This window comes from Protopterus annectens, chromosome 16.part0 (genome assembly GCF_019279795.1).
Source record: "Protopterus annectens isolate FY-2018-M chromosome 16.part0, PAN1.0, whole genome shotgun sequence".
NCBI lineage: Eukaryota > Metazoa > Chordata > Ceratodontiformes > Protopteridae > Protopterus > Protopterus annectens.
Genome location: NC_056750.1, coordinates 45,602,571 through 45,621,852, shown reverse-complemented (window position 1 = coordinate 45,621,852; position 19,282 = coordinate 45,602,571). Strand labels below are relative to the sequence as shown.

At 42.0% G+C, this 19,282-nt stretch overlaps 1 protein-coding gene across 2 annotated transcripts in view; it reads right to left on the bottom strand.

Annotated features, from left to right (window-relative positions):
• Positions 1 to 309: 309 nt before the first annotated feature.
• Positions 310 to 19,282, bottom strand: part of LOC122790425 (mediator of RNA polymerase II transcription subunit 12-like) — a 224,127-nt gene continuing 205,154 nt past the window's right edge. The window contains exons 7-8 of one of the 2 annotated variants that reach the window (XM_044057948.1): positions 1,245 to 1,570; positions 310 to 443 (exon numbers count right to left, since the gene is read on the bottom strand). In XM_044057948.1, the coding sequence (XP_043913883.1) occupies positions 1,275 to 1,570 (296 nt within the window). In that variant the 3' untranslated portion in view covers positions 310 to 443; positions 1,245 to 1,274. Of the gene's footprint in view, positions 444 to 1,242; positions 1,571 to 19,282 lie in introns of those variants that run through there. The other variant, XM_044057949.1, reaches the window with a different exon arrangement.

Below are 19,282 nucleotides of genomic sequence, written 5' to 3'. Positions count from 1 at the left end.
TATTGTGATATTCCATAATAAATATTCCAGCTGAAATACAAAAGACTTAAGTGATAAATTTACTGTATTTTGTTCTGACCATATCATTAAATATATCTAAGCAGAGACAGTGGTGGATGCTATTTAGTGACAATATCAGGCACATAACTGGTATTCCTAAACTGTGACAATACAAACCCCAATGCTGAAAATAATCATGGAAAATACTTGTAAATATCCATGACATAATTCAGACTGGTTCATCTTTAAACATGTCTCAGTGTAACTAACAAAAGGCCAAGTCAGAAAATCCCAGAAATGAAATTCAGTTTGTCAGCATTCATTATTTATTTCACTGTAAAGCAATTTATTTGTGATACAATACAGAAGATGCAAACGACAGAATGATGAAGAAAGGGAAGTTGATTTGAAGTGCAGCTCTCCAGTGATTTATTTCTTTAGACCTGCAAAAGGAGCAGAAACAATTAATAGTTTTGAATATTTGGAAATTGGTAATCAGTTTCTGAACTACAATGAATAAACCTGCTGTTGCAGCCTCAAGACAGTTCATAATATCCAGTTTCTGCCAAACAGGAATAGATTAAATCTTGACTCCTGTTTTGCCTTATCTCTTCTTCACACTTTCTGTCTCTGACGTATTTATCTGTTTACTCTGTTTTATTCTGTTCACTTTATTACATGAAATAATTCAAGCAGGTACACAGAGAAGTAGCAAGGCTGTTCAAACTTTTTGATAAGAGAATAACACTACAGGAAACTTTGTCTTACTTTTTTGTTCTGTCACTGGAACAGTAATTATATTATAATAACTTGCCCTGTCTGAAAGCTCCATCTATCTGATTACTTTTATTTGTTTAGCATTTCCACTGCATGTCATTTAGAACACATCTCTGCATCATTTGAAAAAGTGTACATACCTACTTATGGCTTCTAGAGGAAGCATTACCCCTTCTGTCCTGCAGATCGTAACTGAATGCTAAGATAGGATCCATATTTGTATAGTTAGACATTCCACTATTAAGCATCATATCCCAGGTCTGTTTGCTAGGGACTGAGTAATATACCAGGCTCATCACTTTTTTACTCAAATCCCAAAGTATGGCAGTTATGAAGGAGGCTTCACACAACAATGTATTCTTTTTCAGTAATCAGGAAACATTGAATTTATCATTATATAGAATGTTAGACTAGGTAGACAAGCCTCTGCAGTAATTATGTAATTCCAAAGAAAGTCAGAGACTTACCAGATACAATGGTTTAGAAGAGCGAGGCGATTAGCTTGTTGCTGCCTGTTGCTGGCCTGCGGACTGCTGTTGACCAGATGATTGCTGATCTGCTGCCCCCTGCTGTTGACCAGATGGTTGCTGGACTGCTGATCCCTGCTGTTGACCAGATGATTGCTGATCTGCTGCCCCCTGCTGTTGACCAGATGGTTGCTGGTCTGCTGATCCCTGCTGTTGACCAGATGATTGCTGATTTGCTGCCCCCTGCTGTTGACCAGATGGTTGCTGATCTGCTGCCCCCTGCTGCTGACCAGATGGTTGCTGATTTGCTAGCCCTTGAGCATTAGCTTTTGCATTAAAACACACATATACAAAAAATAAATGAGACAAAACTAAATATCAGCATCAGTGTATGATCTTGTACAGTAATAATGAAGTACTTTTTTTGCACATTTTTTTAAATGTTTAAGCTCCTTCTTCATCAAATTGCACAAATGTGGTAGTGGCTAATCCTGGTGGCATTATGTGCATTAATATTCATTTTTAAACCAAGTCCTTGCACTAGTTAATAATACACCAAAATTTAAATAGTCCAAGAAACAGGGTTATAGTATACATGAGAACAGTGAACTGAAAAAAAAAACGGTGATGTTATGCATCAAAATGTTGCGGCTGCAGTGTGCCACAATGGATATCCGAAAGTAGGTTTTCACAGGCTTGTATGTGTGAAAAACACATGCCGAATGCACAACAGTGAATGGTAGTGTGCGTTCGCTGTTGTGAATTAGGCATATTGTGTGAAGATCGGACTACGGTGGGGATCAGGAAATGTACCCTTTCCTTCATTGTAGTGCGATCTCGAAGTTTGTATATATAAGTAGCAGGGGGGGTGCAGCCCCCCCACATGGGGGATGCAGGGAGTTGCTCCCCTGCGAAACGTGTGTTGTATGACACCAGATGTGGTGGCATGTTCGAAAAATATCGACAATTTGATTTCAAATTGTTGACATTTTTTTTCCGTTCGTTCTTTTTCTCGGCCACTATCATGACTTTCGACAATGTTTTTCGAGTATGTAAGTACTCACAACAAACATGTTCGAAATTATGATAGTAAACCAATGAAACCATTATGTGTAAGTTTGCTAGACTGATGTTGCCCAAATCGGGAATCAATAAATCATATGAAGTTTAGCATTCTGCATCACATATAGTCACCAAACCATTTCAACAGTTTTTTTGAAAGCTCTTAGAATACATGAATAACATTAATACAATCAGGTGGGATTACCAGACCTGAGATGTTTCTAGTTGCAAAAGCATGGAGGAAAAATGCATGGTGTCATGACTGTGTGAAACTGTGAGTATATGGAAAAGAGACAGAAGTCCACTCAGTTCACATCTAATGACTACTAACTAATCCTTCCTCCTCCTCCATTGTTCACTCCTTCTGCCTGTCCCAGTTACTCATATCTGTAATTTGTAACACACTGTATTACTGATGTAGGTAGGCTGCCCTATGTGATACAGCCATCTCATTTCTGTCCTGCGATGTCGCTCTAGTATGCAGTCATGTCTTTTTCTACCCTTCCTATCTGTACTCCAGTGTGCAAACACCCACCTTGTGTTCCTGAAGGTTTGCATCATACTCACTAACCAGATGAAGGATGGATTTGTACGAAGGGAAACTGTCTCTATGAAAAATCAAGTAAGGAGGTTTGAGTGACAGTGCTTGTAACTCTGACACTCTTCTGGTGGATGTAACAGCTACTAGAAAAATGGTCTTCCAAGAAAGGAACTTTAGTTCACAGGAATGTGCGGGTTCAAAAGGCGGGGAAGTAAGTTGGACAGAATTAAATTTAGATCCCAAGGAGATACAGGTTCCTGAAAAGGAGGTCTTAGCAAGGTAGTGCCTTTAAGGAAAGTTTTACACAATCTGTGAGCCATAAGATTAGGCTCACGTTGTCCCAAATGAAAAGTGGAGATTGCTGCCAGTTGAACTCTGATTGTAGCAGCAGCTGATCCCTGGTGAAAAAGTTTGGTTAGGAATTCTAACATCAAGGGAATGGAGGCTGTGTAAGGATCTACATTTTTCTCTTTTGCCCAGATAAAAAATCTTTTCCATTTGCTAGCGTATAATTTCCTTGTGGAGGGCTGTGGGAAGATGTGAGGATATGGGTAACTGCAGGTGAAAATTCATGAAGCCTGACTTAGGGATGGAATTGGAGCAGCCATGCTGTCAAGTTGTGGGTGTGGAGAGTCCCTGACGTGTGTCAAGAGGTCTGGAACTGGGTCCAGAGTCCATGGATCGTCTAGAAGGTGAGGCTGAGAAAGGGGAATCAAATCTGACAAGGTCAGTAAGAAGTGATGAGAATCATTCTGCTTCCCAAGGTCTTTGCTTTCTGGATCACCTTTGATATCAGTGGAAAGGGGGGAAAATGCATAAAGAAGTCCCGGAGGCAAATTGTGAACAAGTGCATCTCTCAGTGTCTCCCCCAGAAGGGGGATAAGGGAGAAGTAGCTGCTGCACTTGTCGTTGATTGGACTGGCAAAGAGATCACAGCAAGGCTGTCCCCATTTGTAGAAAATCTGTTCCACGACTTTCTGATTCAGAGACCACTCATGAAGCATCAAGATTGCCCTGCTGAGCTTGTTGGCTATCACATTGGTAGTCCCCAGCATATGCGTTGCCACTAGAAAGCATTGGGAAGATATCACCCACTGCCAAACATGAAGAGCCTCTCGACATAGGGGGTAGGATCTGGTTCCTCCTTGTTTGTTTAGATACCATACCACTGACATATTGTCCGATTGGATTGCTATCGTCCCTAGAGGAAGAGAGTTATGAAGTGCTTGCAACGCTATTAGCACTGCTCTCATCTCTAGGACATTGACATGCAAGTGAGCCTCGTGATCTTGCAATGTGCCTTGGACAGTCCTGCCTAGATAATGCTCCCCTCACCCTATCTGGGAGGCATTTGTGGTCACAGTAGCAATGGGTTGGCGAGGAAGGAAAGGTGTTCCTGTCGTTAGTTGATCAGGCTGAATCCACCAACGAAGGTCCTTTTTGCAAGATTCTGTTATCAGAATAGGATGAGACAGAGGTAGTTGTTGAAGAGACCACTGGGAAAAGAGTAGCCATTGAAGGATTCGCATATGTAGTCTGGCTAGTGGAATTAGAGTTATGGTAGAAGCCATGGTCCCTAAAAGTTCCATCACTGTCTTGGCTTTGACCCTTTGTTGAGGAAGTAGACTGTATATCTGTTGTCTGAGATTTTGTATTCTGTCTGCAGGAAGATGAGCCATCATGGCAACTGTGTCTATTTCTGCGCCTATAAAAGTCACATATTGAGAGGGCGACAAGGCAGACTTTTCCCAATTTATTGTAATCCCCAGTTGAGTGCACAGCTGGATGGTTAAATTCCTGGCTTGTAGAAGTAGGTGCCTGGTGGTGGCAGTCAGGACCCAGTTGTCCAGGTACAGAAACACTTGGAATCCAAAACGTCTCAAGTGAGCTGTCACTACCATCATGCATTTGGTGAACACCCTGGGGGCTGTGGTGAGACCAAAGGGCAGAGCACGAAATTGGTAATGACTGGCTCCCAGCTGGAAGCGTAAATGACTCCTCGATGCTCTGTCCATTTTTATGTGGTAGTACGCATCTTGGAGGTCTATGCAGCACATCCAATTGTCTTTCCCTAATGGAGGGAGTACAGACTGCAGTGTTACCATTCGGAACTTGGACTTCTTCACTGATTTGTTTAATTTGCTAAGGTCCAAAATGGGCCTCCATTCCCCTGTTCGTTTTGGCACTAAAAAGAATCTGGAGTAAGTTCTGAATCCTATCTGGTCTGCAGGGATGGTCTGGATGGCTCTCTTTGTAAGCAACTTTTGAACGTCTGTGGTTGCTTGATCCCTGTGATTAGGTGGAACATCTGGGATTTTCTTGGCAATATGGGGTGGGAGAAAGAAGGGTATGGAGTATCCTCTGGTGATTATTCTTTGTACCCATTTGTCTTGGGTGATGTTGAGCCAGGCTTCTGGATACAAAGATACGCGACCCCTGACTGGCTCCAAATAAGTGCAGTCGGGCCCTACATCAGGAGCGCTGATAGGGATGTCCACGAAAGGAATTGGGGCCACCCTGGTTTTGCAGGAACCCTCTGCCTCTAGGGCGATGTTTACCATTAGTTCCTCCTCCTCTGCCTCTGAAGGAGGAGTCACCCGGGAGAAATTGTCTGGGAAAAATCTCTGGGATTTCTTGAACCACATTTTCCCGCCACTCTGAGCCTTGGGGTATGGCCTAGAAGGGACGGCAAAACATACTCCCACGGCATTGAGAGTTTTCCCTTCCTGCTCGCACCTGGTGAGTGTATCTTTAACCTTTGGTCCAAACAAAGAGGAACCGTCAAAGGGGGCATTGGTAAAAGTAGATTTGAGGGGCTCCGCAAAGTTACATAAACGCATCCAGAAATGTCTCCTAAGGGAAACTCCTGAACCCACTGCCCTACTTGCTCCATCTGATGCATAGGATATCAGCCTCATGGAGGAGTTAGTTTAAGGTGGATGGCGAAGCTTCTGGTGTCATTCAAAGGGGATTCAGTATCTGTCTGCCTGGGACGACATGATCAACAAGCCACGATACTTTGCCAGAGATGGTCTGCACCTGTCGCCCCTGGGAATCATGTTACAGGTTAAAGCTCTTGCCACCCCTATAGTGCCTTTTTTAGGCAAGGTTCAAAGGACAAAACCATCAACATAACAGATGCAAGCATGCAAAATCTGAAGGTAATGCTACTCAATGCTAGAAGTCTAAACCTCAAAATGCACTCTCTCGAAGCACTCCTAAAAATGGAGAACATCGATATCTGTGCAGTAACTGAGACCTGGTTCAAGGCTCCAGACAGCACCCCTGCAATACCAGGCTACAACTCTTACCACACTTTTCGACCACCAAACCAAGACCGAAATACTAAAGGTGGAGGAGTGTCCATATTCACCAAGGATATTCACACCAACAGGCTAGTTGCCCAACACAATGCATCTGAAATTCTCCAGGTGCAACTAAAACTAGGTAAGACTACAATCCAAATTGTAGATTGCTACAGATCCCCCACCATGCCCCAAGATTCTCACTACACCTTTCTAAACATACTGGAAAATATTAAGATACAACCAAACACCCTAATACTGGGTGATTTCAACTACCCTGCCATTAACTGAGAAAACTACTCGGGTACCAACACCTTTTCCCAACGGTTCTTGGAATTGATAAATTCCAATGCCCTGGATCAACAAATCTATTGTCCCATCAGGGGCTCCAATATCCTAGACCTGGTCATTACCAACATGGGAGACAGATGCTCCACACCATTAGTCACCCCCTCATTGGTCAGGTCTGACCATAAGCTAATCACCCTTGACATCCACATCCCACCCCCACCCCCCAGTAAGGAAAACTTTGTAAAAAATTTTTCCAAAGCCAAATTCATGCTACTCAAGTCAGAAGTGACAAACTTCATGACACCCATGCGGATGGGAGCTGAAAGTTCGACTGCTGAATCGTACACTAAGGCACTGTATGACCACATCCACTCGTGCATGAATCGTGCCATCCCAAATAGAACCAAGATGCTCTCCTCCAAAGAAAGGAAGCCAATCTGGTGGTCACCTGCCATAAACAAACTATACAACAGAAGGAAGAAACTGTTGCAGAAAAGAGGAAAATCTCAGGATGCAAAAAACTCCCTCACCAGCCTCATTAAGAAGCTAAGATCCCTCATAAAATCCTCCAAAGCAAGTTACGAAAATAAAATTGCTAAATATTCCAAAGACAACCACAAGGCATTCTATAGTTGATCTAAATGGCAATGCTCAGATCTGCTCTGAGCTACAACAGAATGGCATTAAATATACTGATCCCAAGGATATTGCCAATATCCTGGCAGATCGATTTAGTGTAAGCTTCACACCCCCTCACCCCCCTAAAGGGCCCATCTCAATACCAAAAGTTTGCCAAATTCCGGTAATCACAGCCACACAGGTAGAAAACGCACTCTCCAAAGCTAAGAATACAGTATCCATGGAACCAGATGACATCCCGGGCTGTGTACTACATGAACTACAAAATGAACTGGCACCTCACCTAAGCGTCATGTTTAATCATAGCCTCACTTCAGGCTTCGTGCCCATCGAGTGGTGCACAGCTACAATTATCTCACTCCACAAAGGGGGATCCACCTTGGATCCCGGGAACTACCGTCCCATCAGTCTGACGAGCCTGATCTGCAAGGGTATGGAACGCATTATCATGGAACTTATAAACAAAGACATTGGCAACCTTCAAACACTGGACCCCACCCAGTTTGGGTTCGTGAAGGGCCGATCTTTTCTCCTGAACCTGACTGACTTCTTCGAATCAGTCTCCAGAGCCGTCGATGAGGGTAAGGAGGTCCACACAGCCTATCTGGACCTCACCAAGGCCTTTGACACCATCCCCCACTCTGGAATCATAGATAAACATACTAAGCTGGGCATAAATCCCTATGTCACTCGATGGGTTGCCAACTGGCTTACTGACAGAACCCAAACTGTAAAAGTAGCTGACTCCAAATCCAGCTCCAGACAGGTGACAAGTGGAGTACCTCAGGGTTCAGTCCTGGGACCGCTCTTGTTAAGCATCTACTTCTCTGAAGTACAGGCCAACACTAAGGGACTCTGGCTAACAAAGTTCGCAGATGACTGCAAAATGGGAGCCATTATTGAATCCCCACATGATGTGGATATTCTACAAGAGGGCCTTAGAGAAACAGATGCTTGGTGCCAGAGCCATGGGCTCAAGCTTAATGCCAAGAAATGTATAGTTATCCCCTTTGGGAAAAAACATATACCCATGAATTACCACATAGGAGGCAGTACACTAAACACCGAAAGTGTGATGAGAGACTTAAGGCACAGGTGGACAGTGGTCTCACCTTCGATAACCACATTGCCACGACACTGGTGGACAGTGGTCTCACCTTCGATAACCACATTGCCACAACAGTCAGGAAATTTTTCTATGTGGCACACCCCATCACTAAGGGCTTTTCATCCAGAAAAAAGGAGGTCATTACCCCACTCTACTCATCCCTCATTAGACCCATTATAGAGTACAACGCCCCATTTGGTATGTACCTCACAAGACATCTGCAACAGCTGGAAAGGCCACAGAAATACCTCACTAAAAGAATCACAGGCCTAAAGCAGATGCCCTATACTGACCATCTAAAAAAACTCTAGCTATACTCTGTGGCATATCGTCTACTCAGAGGTGATCTCTGCTTAACATACAAGGCCATGTCAAACCCTGAACTGTTGGACATGCTCCACTTAAAGAAATCCCAATCCCTCAGAGCCACACACTCTGGGGATCTAAACCTTGTAATCACAATGAACAAAACATGCTGAAGGGATAGGTTCCTGACCCACAGACTCCCCATACTCTGGAATAGACTGCCCATACATGTCAAGCAGAGCGCCTCTTTGGCCCTCTTCAAAAGGAACCTTGACAATTGGATGGGAGATAGGAAATTCACCTCGGGGATCACTTCGGTCACCCTGCTAAACAGGGGTCTAGGGAAGTAAATATTGTGGGAAGAAATATCCAGGGAATTGTTATGGCTAGGCTTGTATAGGCCCTAGGGCCAATAGCCTAGTACCAATCTATGAACAACTGAGCAGTAACTTTCTCAGGGACTCCTTCAGTTGATTTATCTTGGAGAGTATCTCCTAGCTCCTTTAGGAGATCTCTTTGAAGCCTAGTAAAATGAGTGAGGTGATTCAGCGATCTGAGTGTAAAAGCCGCTAAAGAGAAGATACGCTTCCTGTATCTATCCATCGTTCGAGACTCCTTGTTCAGTGGATGGACAGATGTAGAAGTCTCTGCTAGTTTCTTCTTTGTGGCTGCCGCCACCACCATGGCATCTACATGCACACTTTTGGTCAAAAATTCCTTCTCTTTGGGGGCTGAAAGAAATTTGTTGGGCCTTCTGGGGACTGGTTCCACGGCATCAGCCTTTCGACTAACTAGGTCCAGGAACTCATCAAAAGGTGGAGACACGCAACAGACTGAAGGTTGAGACCCGAAAGTCTTCAGGTACACTGACTCCTCATCAGAAGGAGTGACAGTGGCCCAGCCACCTCTCTGTTTCAGGATCTCAAAGATATCTACAAAGGAGATATCATCAGAGGACAACCTAGGGGACTCTTCTGACTCCTCGAGGTCAGTGTCAGAGGTGATGGACTCATCTGGGGAGTCTATATGCTTCCTCTTGCAAGTTCTCTTCCAAGGGGGCTCCTCAGAAGGGTTTTCTGCGGAGGTCTCGGAAGACTGGGGGCCACCCAATGGGGGCTCCTGAGACTGCAGGTCTTTGCTGCCAAGAGAGAGAGATGGTGCTGAGACAGAGGTTGGTGCTTGAGGGGGAAGAGCAACAGTACCCTTGTGCGGAGCTGACGACCTAGACAGCATGCTCCTCATCATCTCAAAAGCAAATCTCTCTGGCTCTGAGGACAGTCCCAGTTCCGAGGAAATGGGAGTAGCCCTCAGCTCCAAAGCGACCGGCTGCAAGACAGATGTAGGATCCGAGCTCAGCCTAGCCGACGCACTGAGAGGTAGGGTCGGAACCAAAGAAGTTCGGGTCCTAGCGTCCCTGTCGGGGCCGACTGGTAAGCTTTGGCTCCTAGACACCAAGGACGCCGCCGAAGGTGTCGGAGCGAAACTCGGCTCCGAGACAGATAAAAGAGGTACTGGAACCAAGGGTTCCACAACAAGTGGCACCGAAAGCTCTGACTCAGAAAGGACTAATATGGCTCTGAGGAGGAACAGCAACAGGGAGAATGGTCTTAGATGGCTCCGGGACCGAGTGGGTCGGAGCCAACAACAATTTTGGTAACGCCGATGACTTCAAGACTCTAAGCACTACTCTCTCTACATCCTCTTCAGATAGGCTCTTGGAGGATCTGGATGATAAGGTAGGTAACCTAGATCTCTGCAAGATAGGAGATCTTAGTATTGGAGAGAACAGCAATAATTCTCTAGACCGGCTCCAATGTAAATTTTCAGTGGTCGGCTCCGAAAAACTTGGGGCAGACACTGGAGTGTCGATATCGATAACCTCGACCGGCTCCAAGGGCAGTGGAGTCGAAGAGGTAGAAGGTTTGTCTAATTTAGATACTTTTTGAGGAGGTCCAGATAAAGTAGTCTGTGTTGGAGAATGTCTTCTTGCTGACTTGACCTTCTCTTTCTTTGAAGGAGATTTGGAGTGAGAGGATGAAGAGCTGGCTAAATCCTCCTCAAGGGAAGGCTTAAGGAGACCTTTCAGGATCAGTTTGTTCTTCCCTTCTTGGAGAACTTGAGAACTGAAAGAGTGACAGAAAGAACATGTTTCCTGAAGATGTATGTCACCGAGACAGTAAACACAGTTACTATGACCATCAGTTATTGACATTCTTTGGGAGCATTTAAGATTTCTAAACCCGAAGGTTTATGATCCTTAGACTCCTTAGACATGTTCACACAAACAGGACACTAGGTAAAGCAGAAAGGAAAGGACAAGGTCCTCTAGCTTAAATGGACCTAGCCCTGCAAGAATCACTGCACACAAGGAAAAACACAACCAAGGACTAGGTCCTCTAAATTAAATAGGCCTAGCCCCGCTCAATAACAACACACATATACGAGCAAAAAACACAGGACTAGGTCCTAACTTAAATGGGCCTAGCCCTGCTGAGGAAAGAACACCAGAAAAGGGTAGTAGAGGACTAGGTCCTCTAACTTAAAGGGACCTAGCAGCGAAACAGAGAAGAAGCTAAATCAAGAAGAAAAGCTACCAAATAGCAAAATCTCAACAACAGGCTAATTACTAGCAAATAGAACAGTAAAAACACTGCACACCGCTAAACAAGAAAACTGTTCTAGTGAAATACAATATAGGAAAAAGGTCCTAACAAACACGGACCTGTGCTAAAAGAGTAACTATCAAAAAACTATCAAAAAACTAGCACACAGGAAAGGATACCACTCGGGAAACAAAAACGGGCCTGCGGAGTAATGGCCAACAAGTTCCCCAACAACTTACCAAAAATGGAAAACACACTACTATATTCTATCTATAATAACTATGGTTAAGCTATATAAACTAAGCTAACACTATATGTACGAATATCACTAAGAAAACAGTAATAATAATGAAAATATCCAACTTAGCCATGGCTAAAGAAAGGAGCACTTCTGAACTCGCACTAGTGCACTATGGGATACCTACCTCGCCATGAGCCAACTGAGAAATTTTGAGCTTTGTAATCAGCCGAGTCGGCTCCGAACCCCTATGTAAGGATGAAGGAGAGATAGGACTACAGACCATCATAATTTTTTTAAAAAGCAGTACAACATAACTTCCTTTGTTCTTTATCAAAATATATTTCAATGTCTAAGCAAAGGGTAATGCTATTGCATCAATTGTCTGAAGACTGCAAAAATGAACTACTATAGATCCAAAAACTCAAAAAAGTTTTATGTCGGTACCTGAACAAATCAAGAAGATATTATCAATAAAACAAGTATATATTATGACTTTATCAAAATATATGGATGCACAGATACACTGTTTCTCCCATCTATTTAACAGAGAAGAGAAACTCATCATAGTCATAACAGACCAAAAAGTGCTATCAATATATCTGGAAATCTAATGGGGTGATATTTAGAGTAAAATGTTAATAAAACACCTAGATGTTTATGGAAATTAAAGTATTTTCCATACTTTTTTTAAAAAAGGCAGCTCCGGTTCAAGCAATTAGTTCATATTTCATTATTAATAAAATATAAAATCCACCAAGACTTGCACTGCAGGTTCTGAAGAAGTCTTTTTTTTCAAGACGAAAACATATATTAAAAGTTTTTAATGCTAATTATGTTTGTTGTTTCTTTGTTATTCCTGTTTCTGCAAGTCTTGGTGGATTTTTTATTTTTTGGTGCCTTATTCTGTCTGTTCATATGGAAGTGTTTTGGAGTTTCATATTTCATTATTAATTAACAAGGACAATGGATTTATGATTATAAATTCAAATGTATCAGACACTTAGGAGGTGGCATATTATCACCAGGTATTAAAGAGGCTATGAAAACATAAATAAATATTCACTCAGTACTTTGTGTAATAACAGCTATAGAGAAGAGGATTTAGGTTGGGAATTAGAATGGCTAGAATGGAAATAGCATGTACTGATGATGCTGTAGGAGGTGGTCTTACTGGCATTTTTGTTTAAAAATTATTTAAAGGAATAAGATAGAAAATGGGTGGCCATGATGAAGCACTCTGATAATATCAAGGTGCACAAACTAACAAGTGATTCAGATCTCAGGTACTGGTGAAAATCTCCAAAGTAACTCTCAATAAGCAATGTGAAAATAGAAATAAACAATATACAAGTGAAATGAAAAAATAAGTAGGAAGGGTCTGAAGGTTATCATATAGTAATTCTCCTTAACAAATACACACACACATTTAAATATATATATATATATATATATATATATATATATATATATATATATATATATAGATCCATGTTACATCGACGAAAATCCACCTCCCCAACGACGGGATCACCGAGATGAGATCGCTGACACAGCACATCCCCGACAATGATGAGTAGTGAGGAATGGGGTGTATTCCCATTCCCACAATGTGGTGTGATCTCGGAGTTGGTATATTTAAGTAGGGGGTGTGGGGGTGCAGCACCCCCCACATGGGGGGGTGCAGGGGGACTTGCCCCCCTGCTATACAGGTATTTCTTTATTTTTTTAAGTGTATTATGGAAATGGGAATAGGTTCTGTGCCGTAATACATACACTTACCTTTGTTGGGGATGTGTGGTGTCAGCGATCTCATCTCGGTGATCCGGTCATCGGTGATGTGGATTTTTGCCGATGTAACATGGATCCATATATATATATATATATATATATATATATATATATATATATATATATATATATATATATATATATCCTAGGGCATTTATAAGCCTAGCCAGAGTGTGTGTGGCTTTCACCACCCCTTAGGATGAGAATACTATACCCATTAGTTTGCTGTGCCTCTGTCCAGCAGTGACACAGAGATGATTCCCTGGGTAAACCTACGATCTCCCATCCACTCGTCAAGATTTCTCTTGAACAGAGTCAGTGAGGGGCTCTGCCTCACATGGACTGGGATTCTGTTCCATAGTGTAGGGAGTCTCTGGGTGATGAATCTGTCCCTCCAGCACATCCTATTTATATCCGTGTTGAGGTTTAAGTCTCTTGCTCTCGTGGCTCTGGTGGATTTGGATTTTTTGAGGTGGAGCATGTCCATTAATTCTGGGTTGGACATGGCCTTGTATGTCAGGCACAGATCACCTCTGAGCAGATGGTATGCGACTGAATAGAGCTGGAGTTTCTTCAGTCGGGCATCGTATGACATATGTTTGAGCCCCTTTATCCTTTTGGTGAGGAACTTTTGGGGTCTTTCCAACTGCTGCAGGTGTCGGGTAAGGTACATTCGAATGGGGCATTGTACTCAATCATTGGTCTGATAAGTGAAGAGTACAGGGTACAATGATCTCTCCTGATCTGGATGTGAATCCCTTCATGATCAGGTGGGCAATGTAGAAGGTCTTCCTAACCACTTTGGCAATGTGAGTGTCAAAAGAGAGGTTACTGTCAACTTGGGTCCCCAGGTCCCTGATAACTTCTTCCGTGTTTAATGGATTACCACCTATGTGGTAATTAGGGGTTACCTTGTTTTTCCCAAAGGGTATGACTATACATTTTTTGGCATTTAGCTTAAGGCCATGGCTCTGGCACCAGTTATCCATTTCTATGAGACCTCTCTGGAGGATGTCTGTGTCTGATGGAGTGTCAATTATGGTGCCCAGTTTGCAGTCATCTGCAAATTTTGTCAGCCACAATCCCCCTATGTTTGTGCACTTCAGAAAAATAAATGCCAAACAAGAGGGGGCCCAGGACTGAGCCCTGTGGGACACCGCTCGTGACCGGCTTAGAGTCTGACATGGCACCAGCAACTCTAACCCTGTGTGTTCTGTCCTTGAGCCAGTTTGCAACCCATCTTGTGACATATGGGTTTACATCTAAGCTGGTGAGCTTTTCTATGATGCCCGAGTGGGGTATTGTGTCGAACGCTTTTGCTAGGTCAAGGTAGGCTGTGTGAACTGCCTTACCCTCATCAATGGCCTTAGTGACTGTTTCAAAAAAGTTGACCAAGTTCAAGAGGCAGGATCTGCCCTTGACAAAGCCAAATTGGGAAGGATCCAGTGTCTGTAGGTCCCCAATGTCTTTATTTATGAGTTCCATTATGATCCTCTCCATAGCTTTGCAGACAAGGCTCGTCAAGCTTATGGGGCGGTAATTTCCAGGGTCCGTAGAAGCACCGCCTTTGTGGAGTGGGACCACAGTTGCCGTATGCCATTCTTTGGGTACGTATCCTGTAGTAAGGCTAAGATTAAACAGCAGCCTTATGTGTGGGTTTAGTTCCTCATTGAGTTCGTGTAGCACACAGCCGGGGACACCGTCCGGTCCCATTGATGCTGTGTTTTTGCTTTAGAGAGAGCAGCTCTCACCTGGGCATCTGAGATGTTTGGGAGGCTAGACTCTGGTGGGATAGATATTTCTCCTTTTGGTCGGGGGGGAATGTGCACAAAACCTGTCTGCCAGTATGTTGGCAATGTCTGTGGGTTCAGTGATTTTATCATTTTGGACTAATTCTGAGCATATCTGGGAGTTTCCACCCAGGTTTCTAACATAGCTAAAGAAGGCCTTATGATTGTCTTTTGTGTCATTAGCGATTTTTCTCTCAAAGTTGGCCTTGGATGATTTTATGAGTGATCGTAGTTTTTTGCTAGTATTGATCAGAGATGCCTTCCCTTTTAGGGATTTTGCTCTGTCATGTAGTAGCTTTCTCCTCTTGTTGTAGAGTTTGTTTATGGCTGGGGTCCACCAGACGGGCGCCTGCCTTTGGTGGAAAGGGTCTTGATTTTATTAGGGATTGCTTGATCCATACATTCCTGGAGGTGCTCGTAGAAGGCATTTGTAAGGGTTTCAGCAGCGTGGGTTGTGGTTTCCACTGGCTCGAGGGCCTTGAAGGATACCACTCCAGTCATAAGAAGTGTGAAGTTTGCTTTTGAGAAGTTCTTCACTGTGGTCTTTTTGCTGGGGTGGGGGCGGGATGTGGATCTCCAGTGAGATTAATTTATGGTCTGATCTCACCAATGAGGGATATACTTCCGGTGAGGAGCATTTTGTCCCCATGTTTGTGATGATCAGGTCTAGTATATTTTCTCCTCTTGTGGGAATGGTGACTAGTTGTTCCATAGCATTTGAGTTTATGAACTCCAGGAACCTTTGGGCTAGGGTGTTGGGGCTTGAGTAATGTTCCCAGTCTATGTTTGGGTAGTTGAAGTCACCCAATATGATGGTGTTTGGAGAGACATTCATACTCTCCAGTGTCTTCAGGAAGGCTGTGTGGGTTTCCTGAGTTTGAGAAGGTGGTCTGTAGCATGCTACAAACTGTAGGGCAGTTTTACCTATGGTTAATTGCACCTGGATGGTCTCCGATGCTTCTTGCGTTGCCACTAACCTGGAGGTGTGGGTATCCTTTATGAATATGGATACTCCCCCTCCTTTTGTGGTTCGGTCCGGATTTTGGGGCCGGAACGCATGATATGAGGTATAACCTGATAGTGCTGGGGTGCTCTGCGGTATATATATATATAGATACACACACACACACACACACACACACACACACACACACACACACACACACACACACACACACACACTCCAGAATAGCACTCCAAGCAGCCCTCTGTAGAACCAGAATGGCTAAGCAAATGCTGTAAAAAATAAAGCCACCAAAACAATGCAGAAAATTCTTCTTTACTTAAGTTCTTTGCTTCACTTCAGAGCAGTGAAGTAAACAGCACACAACAGCTAACAGCTCACAGCGCAAGGCTATAGCAGAATACCAGTTTTGCCCTCTTGCGTCATCCAATCAATATCACATGTAATAAGATGTGTAATGTCATATACCTTAGAAGTATTGACAGATGTAATTGATTTAGTTTTAAAGACAACTTTACAATACACACATTTGCCTCAAAAGTGGAACCACATAATTTCCTAAAACCCATTTTTGTTCCTGACATCAAGTCTGCCCTTCTTAAAGGCTGAAAGGTGCCCACAAATACTTTTAACCCTTCTATAGCCAAAATGAAAATAATCATCCACCATAGCACCAAAAAATGGATCACTTTTAAGAATATGCCAATGTTTATTAATAACTTGTTGTATCCTAAGTATTGGTCCCATAGGTAGTAACCAGTCTTGGAAAATCCTGAAAATTCAACCTTTTATCCTGTTTTGGCCTATATTCAAGTAATTCTTCCCTAGGCATCTGTATTACACTCTGGTAAGCATGTGTAATGGTATTATATTCATAACCCCTAGCCAAAAATCTATGTTTAATTTTTTTGGCTCCTTCAGCAAATGTCTCAGTAGAACTACTCATTTGTCTAAGCCACAGAAACTATCCCTTAGGTATGTTAGTGATAGTATGTTTAGGGTGACAACTATAAGCACTCAACAAAGAATTTTTAGTAAATTGTTTTCTACACAATGTTGTTACAATACTACCATCAAATGACTTGGTGATATTAACATCAAGAAAATCTATAGTAAATAAATCTAATTTACCAATTAATTTAATACCAAAAGAATTCAGATTCAAATAGCTTACAAAATCATTCCACGTTTCTTTAGGGCCATCCCATTCACATCAGCAATCATCTAAAAATGTCTCCACATAATTAAATAACTCTTAAATGGGTTATTTTCATGATAAATCAACTCCAGCTCAACATACCCCATAAATAAGTCAGCATATAAGGGGGGAAATGTAGCTCCATTGCTGTTCCCTTGATTTGTAAATGCCACTTGTTTTGATAACAAAAGACATTATATTCCAGTACTAGGTCCAAAAGTTTAAGTAAAAAATTTATATGTATATCAGAATGTAAACCTAACTGATGGAGCCAATATTTCAGTATGAGGGATGCTAGTATATAGAGATTGTACATAAAGAGTCCCTAAATAGGCATGATGGGCACCTATAAATCATTCATCAAGCCCAAAAATTCTGTAGTACCTCTTAATCTAGCCCTAATCAGGGTAGCAAAGGTTTAAACTGGCTCTCAAGATAATAACACAGGTTCTCTGTCAATGACCCAATACCAGATACTATTGGTCTTCCTGGGGCTGTCAAGAAGGATTTATGTAGCTTAACTAAAATATAAAAATATTGGAGTACTGGATCATCCACTATAAGTTGGTTAAAAATGTGGTCTGAAATGATACCCTGATCCTTGCTGTCACCCAAAAAGCCATCAATAAAACATTTAAACTGATTGATGGGGTTTACAGGTAATTTACAATAAGAAACTTGATCATTAGGCTGGACTGCCATATCATAATCTTCAGACCCCCATATAACTACGACTCCTCCTTTGTAAGCTTGAACAACAATTTTGTCATTCTCTTTTAGTCATTGTAATGCCTCCCTATGATTCTTACTACAATTATTAATAAAATTCTTAAAAATACTATCTATATTACTATGTAAATCATATAACACCCATTGCTCAAAAGCTTTGACAATACGGTGTTGAGGAGGCTGAAAATTAGATTCCCTAAATAAGAAGTGGTTACTGTCCATATAGCTCCCCTCCCCCTTCTGACTATAATAACATTTCAAATTTAGACTACAACAAAAATGTTTTATGTCCAAACCTGTAATATATTCAGATGTATAGCAAGAGGGGATAAAATTGAGACTTTTACAAAATAATTCAAATTCATTATCAGTAATAAAAGTGGAGGGCAGGTTAACTATCAGATTATTTTCATCACAATTCTTTTCAGTCAATATGGGGGTAATAACAGCATCCAAGACTTGAACTCCTGGTCTGTTTCTCTTTCTATGATTCTGGCCTCCATGCCTAAAGAGCCCTGTGATTTTTTTTACTGGAGGGAGAACTAGCATCGGAAACCTCACTCCCATCAGTCTCAGTATCTGTATTAGACATGTTAGATGAAAAATCAGAAGCACTGGTGTCTGGATTAGAAACACCACCCATTCTCTTTAAAATAGATTTACCAGATTTTCTTTTTGGTTTATTATACTTCACACTTTCACCTGAAAACCTTACATAACATTTAGTACTTTTCCAGATATATTTACTATTCTTATGCTAGTCCCTATAGTATTTCTTCATTTTCCTGCCCTTTAACTCATTTTCATATTCAGTCATTTCTTTCAAAAACTTAGAATACAATTCACCATAATGTTCATGTTGTTCAAAAGCCTGTAGTCTCTCAAAGTTCATAATAAACAATAATTTCAAGAGAAAGCTTAGAGGCAGTGCTATGAATATATCTCCATTTTTCCATAAAACTAGCATTGTCTTCCCCACTCCAGGCTCAACATACACATGGATTTATTTTTTACAGCATTTACTTAGCCATTCTGGTTACACAGAGGGCTGTTTGGAGTGCTTGGGAGTAGTGTTCATGATTGTGTGGTTCTTTACAGTTTGTTTGGAATGTAGCACCCTATTCTGTACTTGTGCACCTGTTGTTTATAGTTGTTAAGTATTTAGAGTGCTGGCTCATATTCTTTGACCATGTCGATTTATTATACTGTGTGCAACAGCATGGCTGAAGCTAACAACTTGTGTTCATTTATATCTAATTTGGCTGGAGATAAGGATGATTTTTAGACTTTTTGGATGATGGTGAATTATCACACTTGACTGGGACTTTTAATTCTACTACAACTATGACAAGTGAATTTGAAAGCCTGACAGAACTCAGTAAAAAGGTAAGAGCTAATATTTGGCACATAAAGCTCTTAAGTGCCTATGTTAATTTAAAGATTCCACCACATAGCTTATAACATGTAATACTG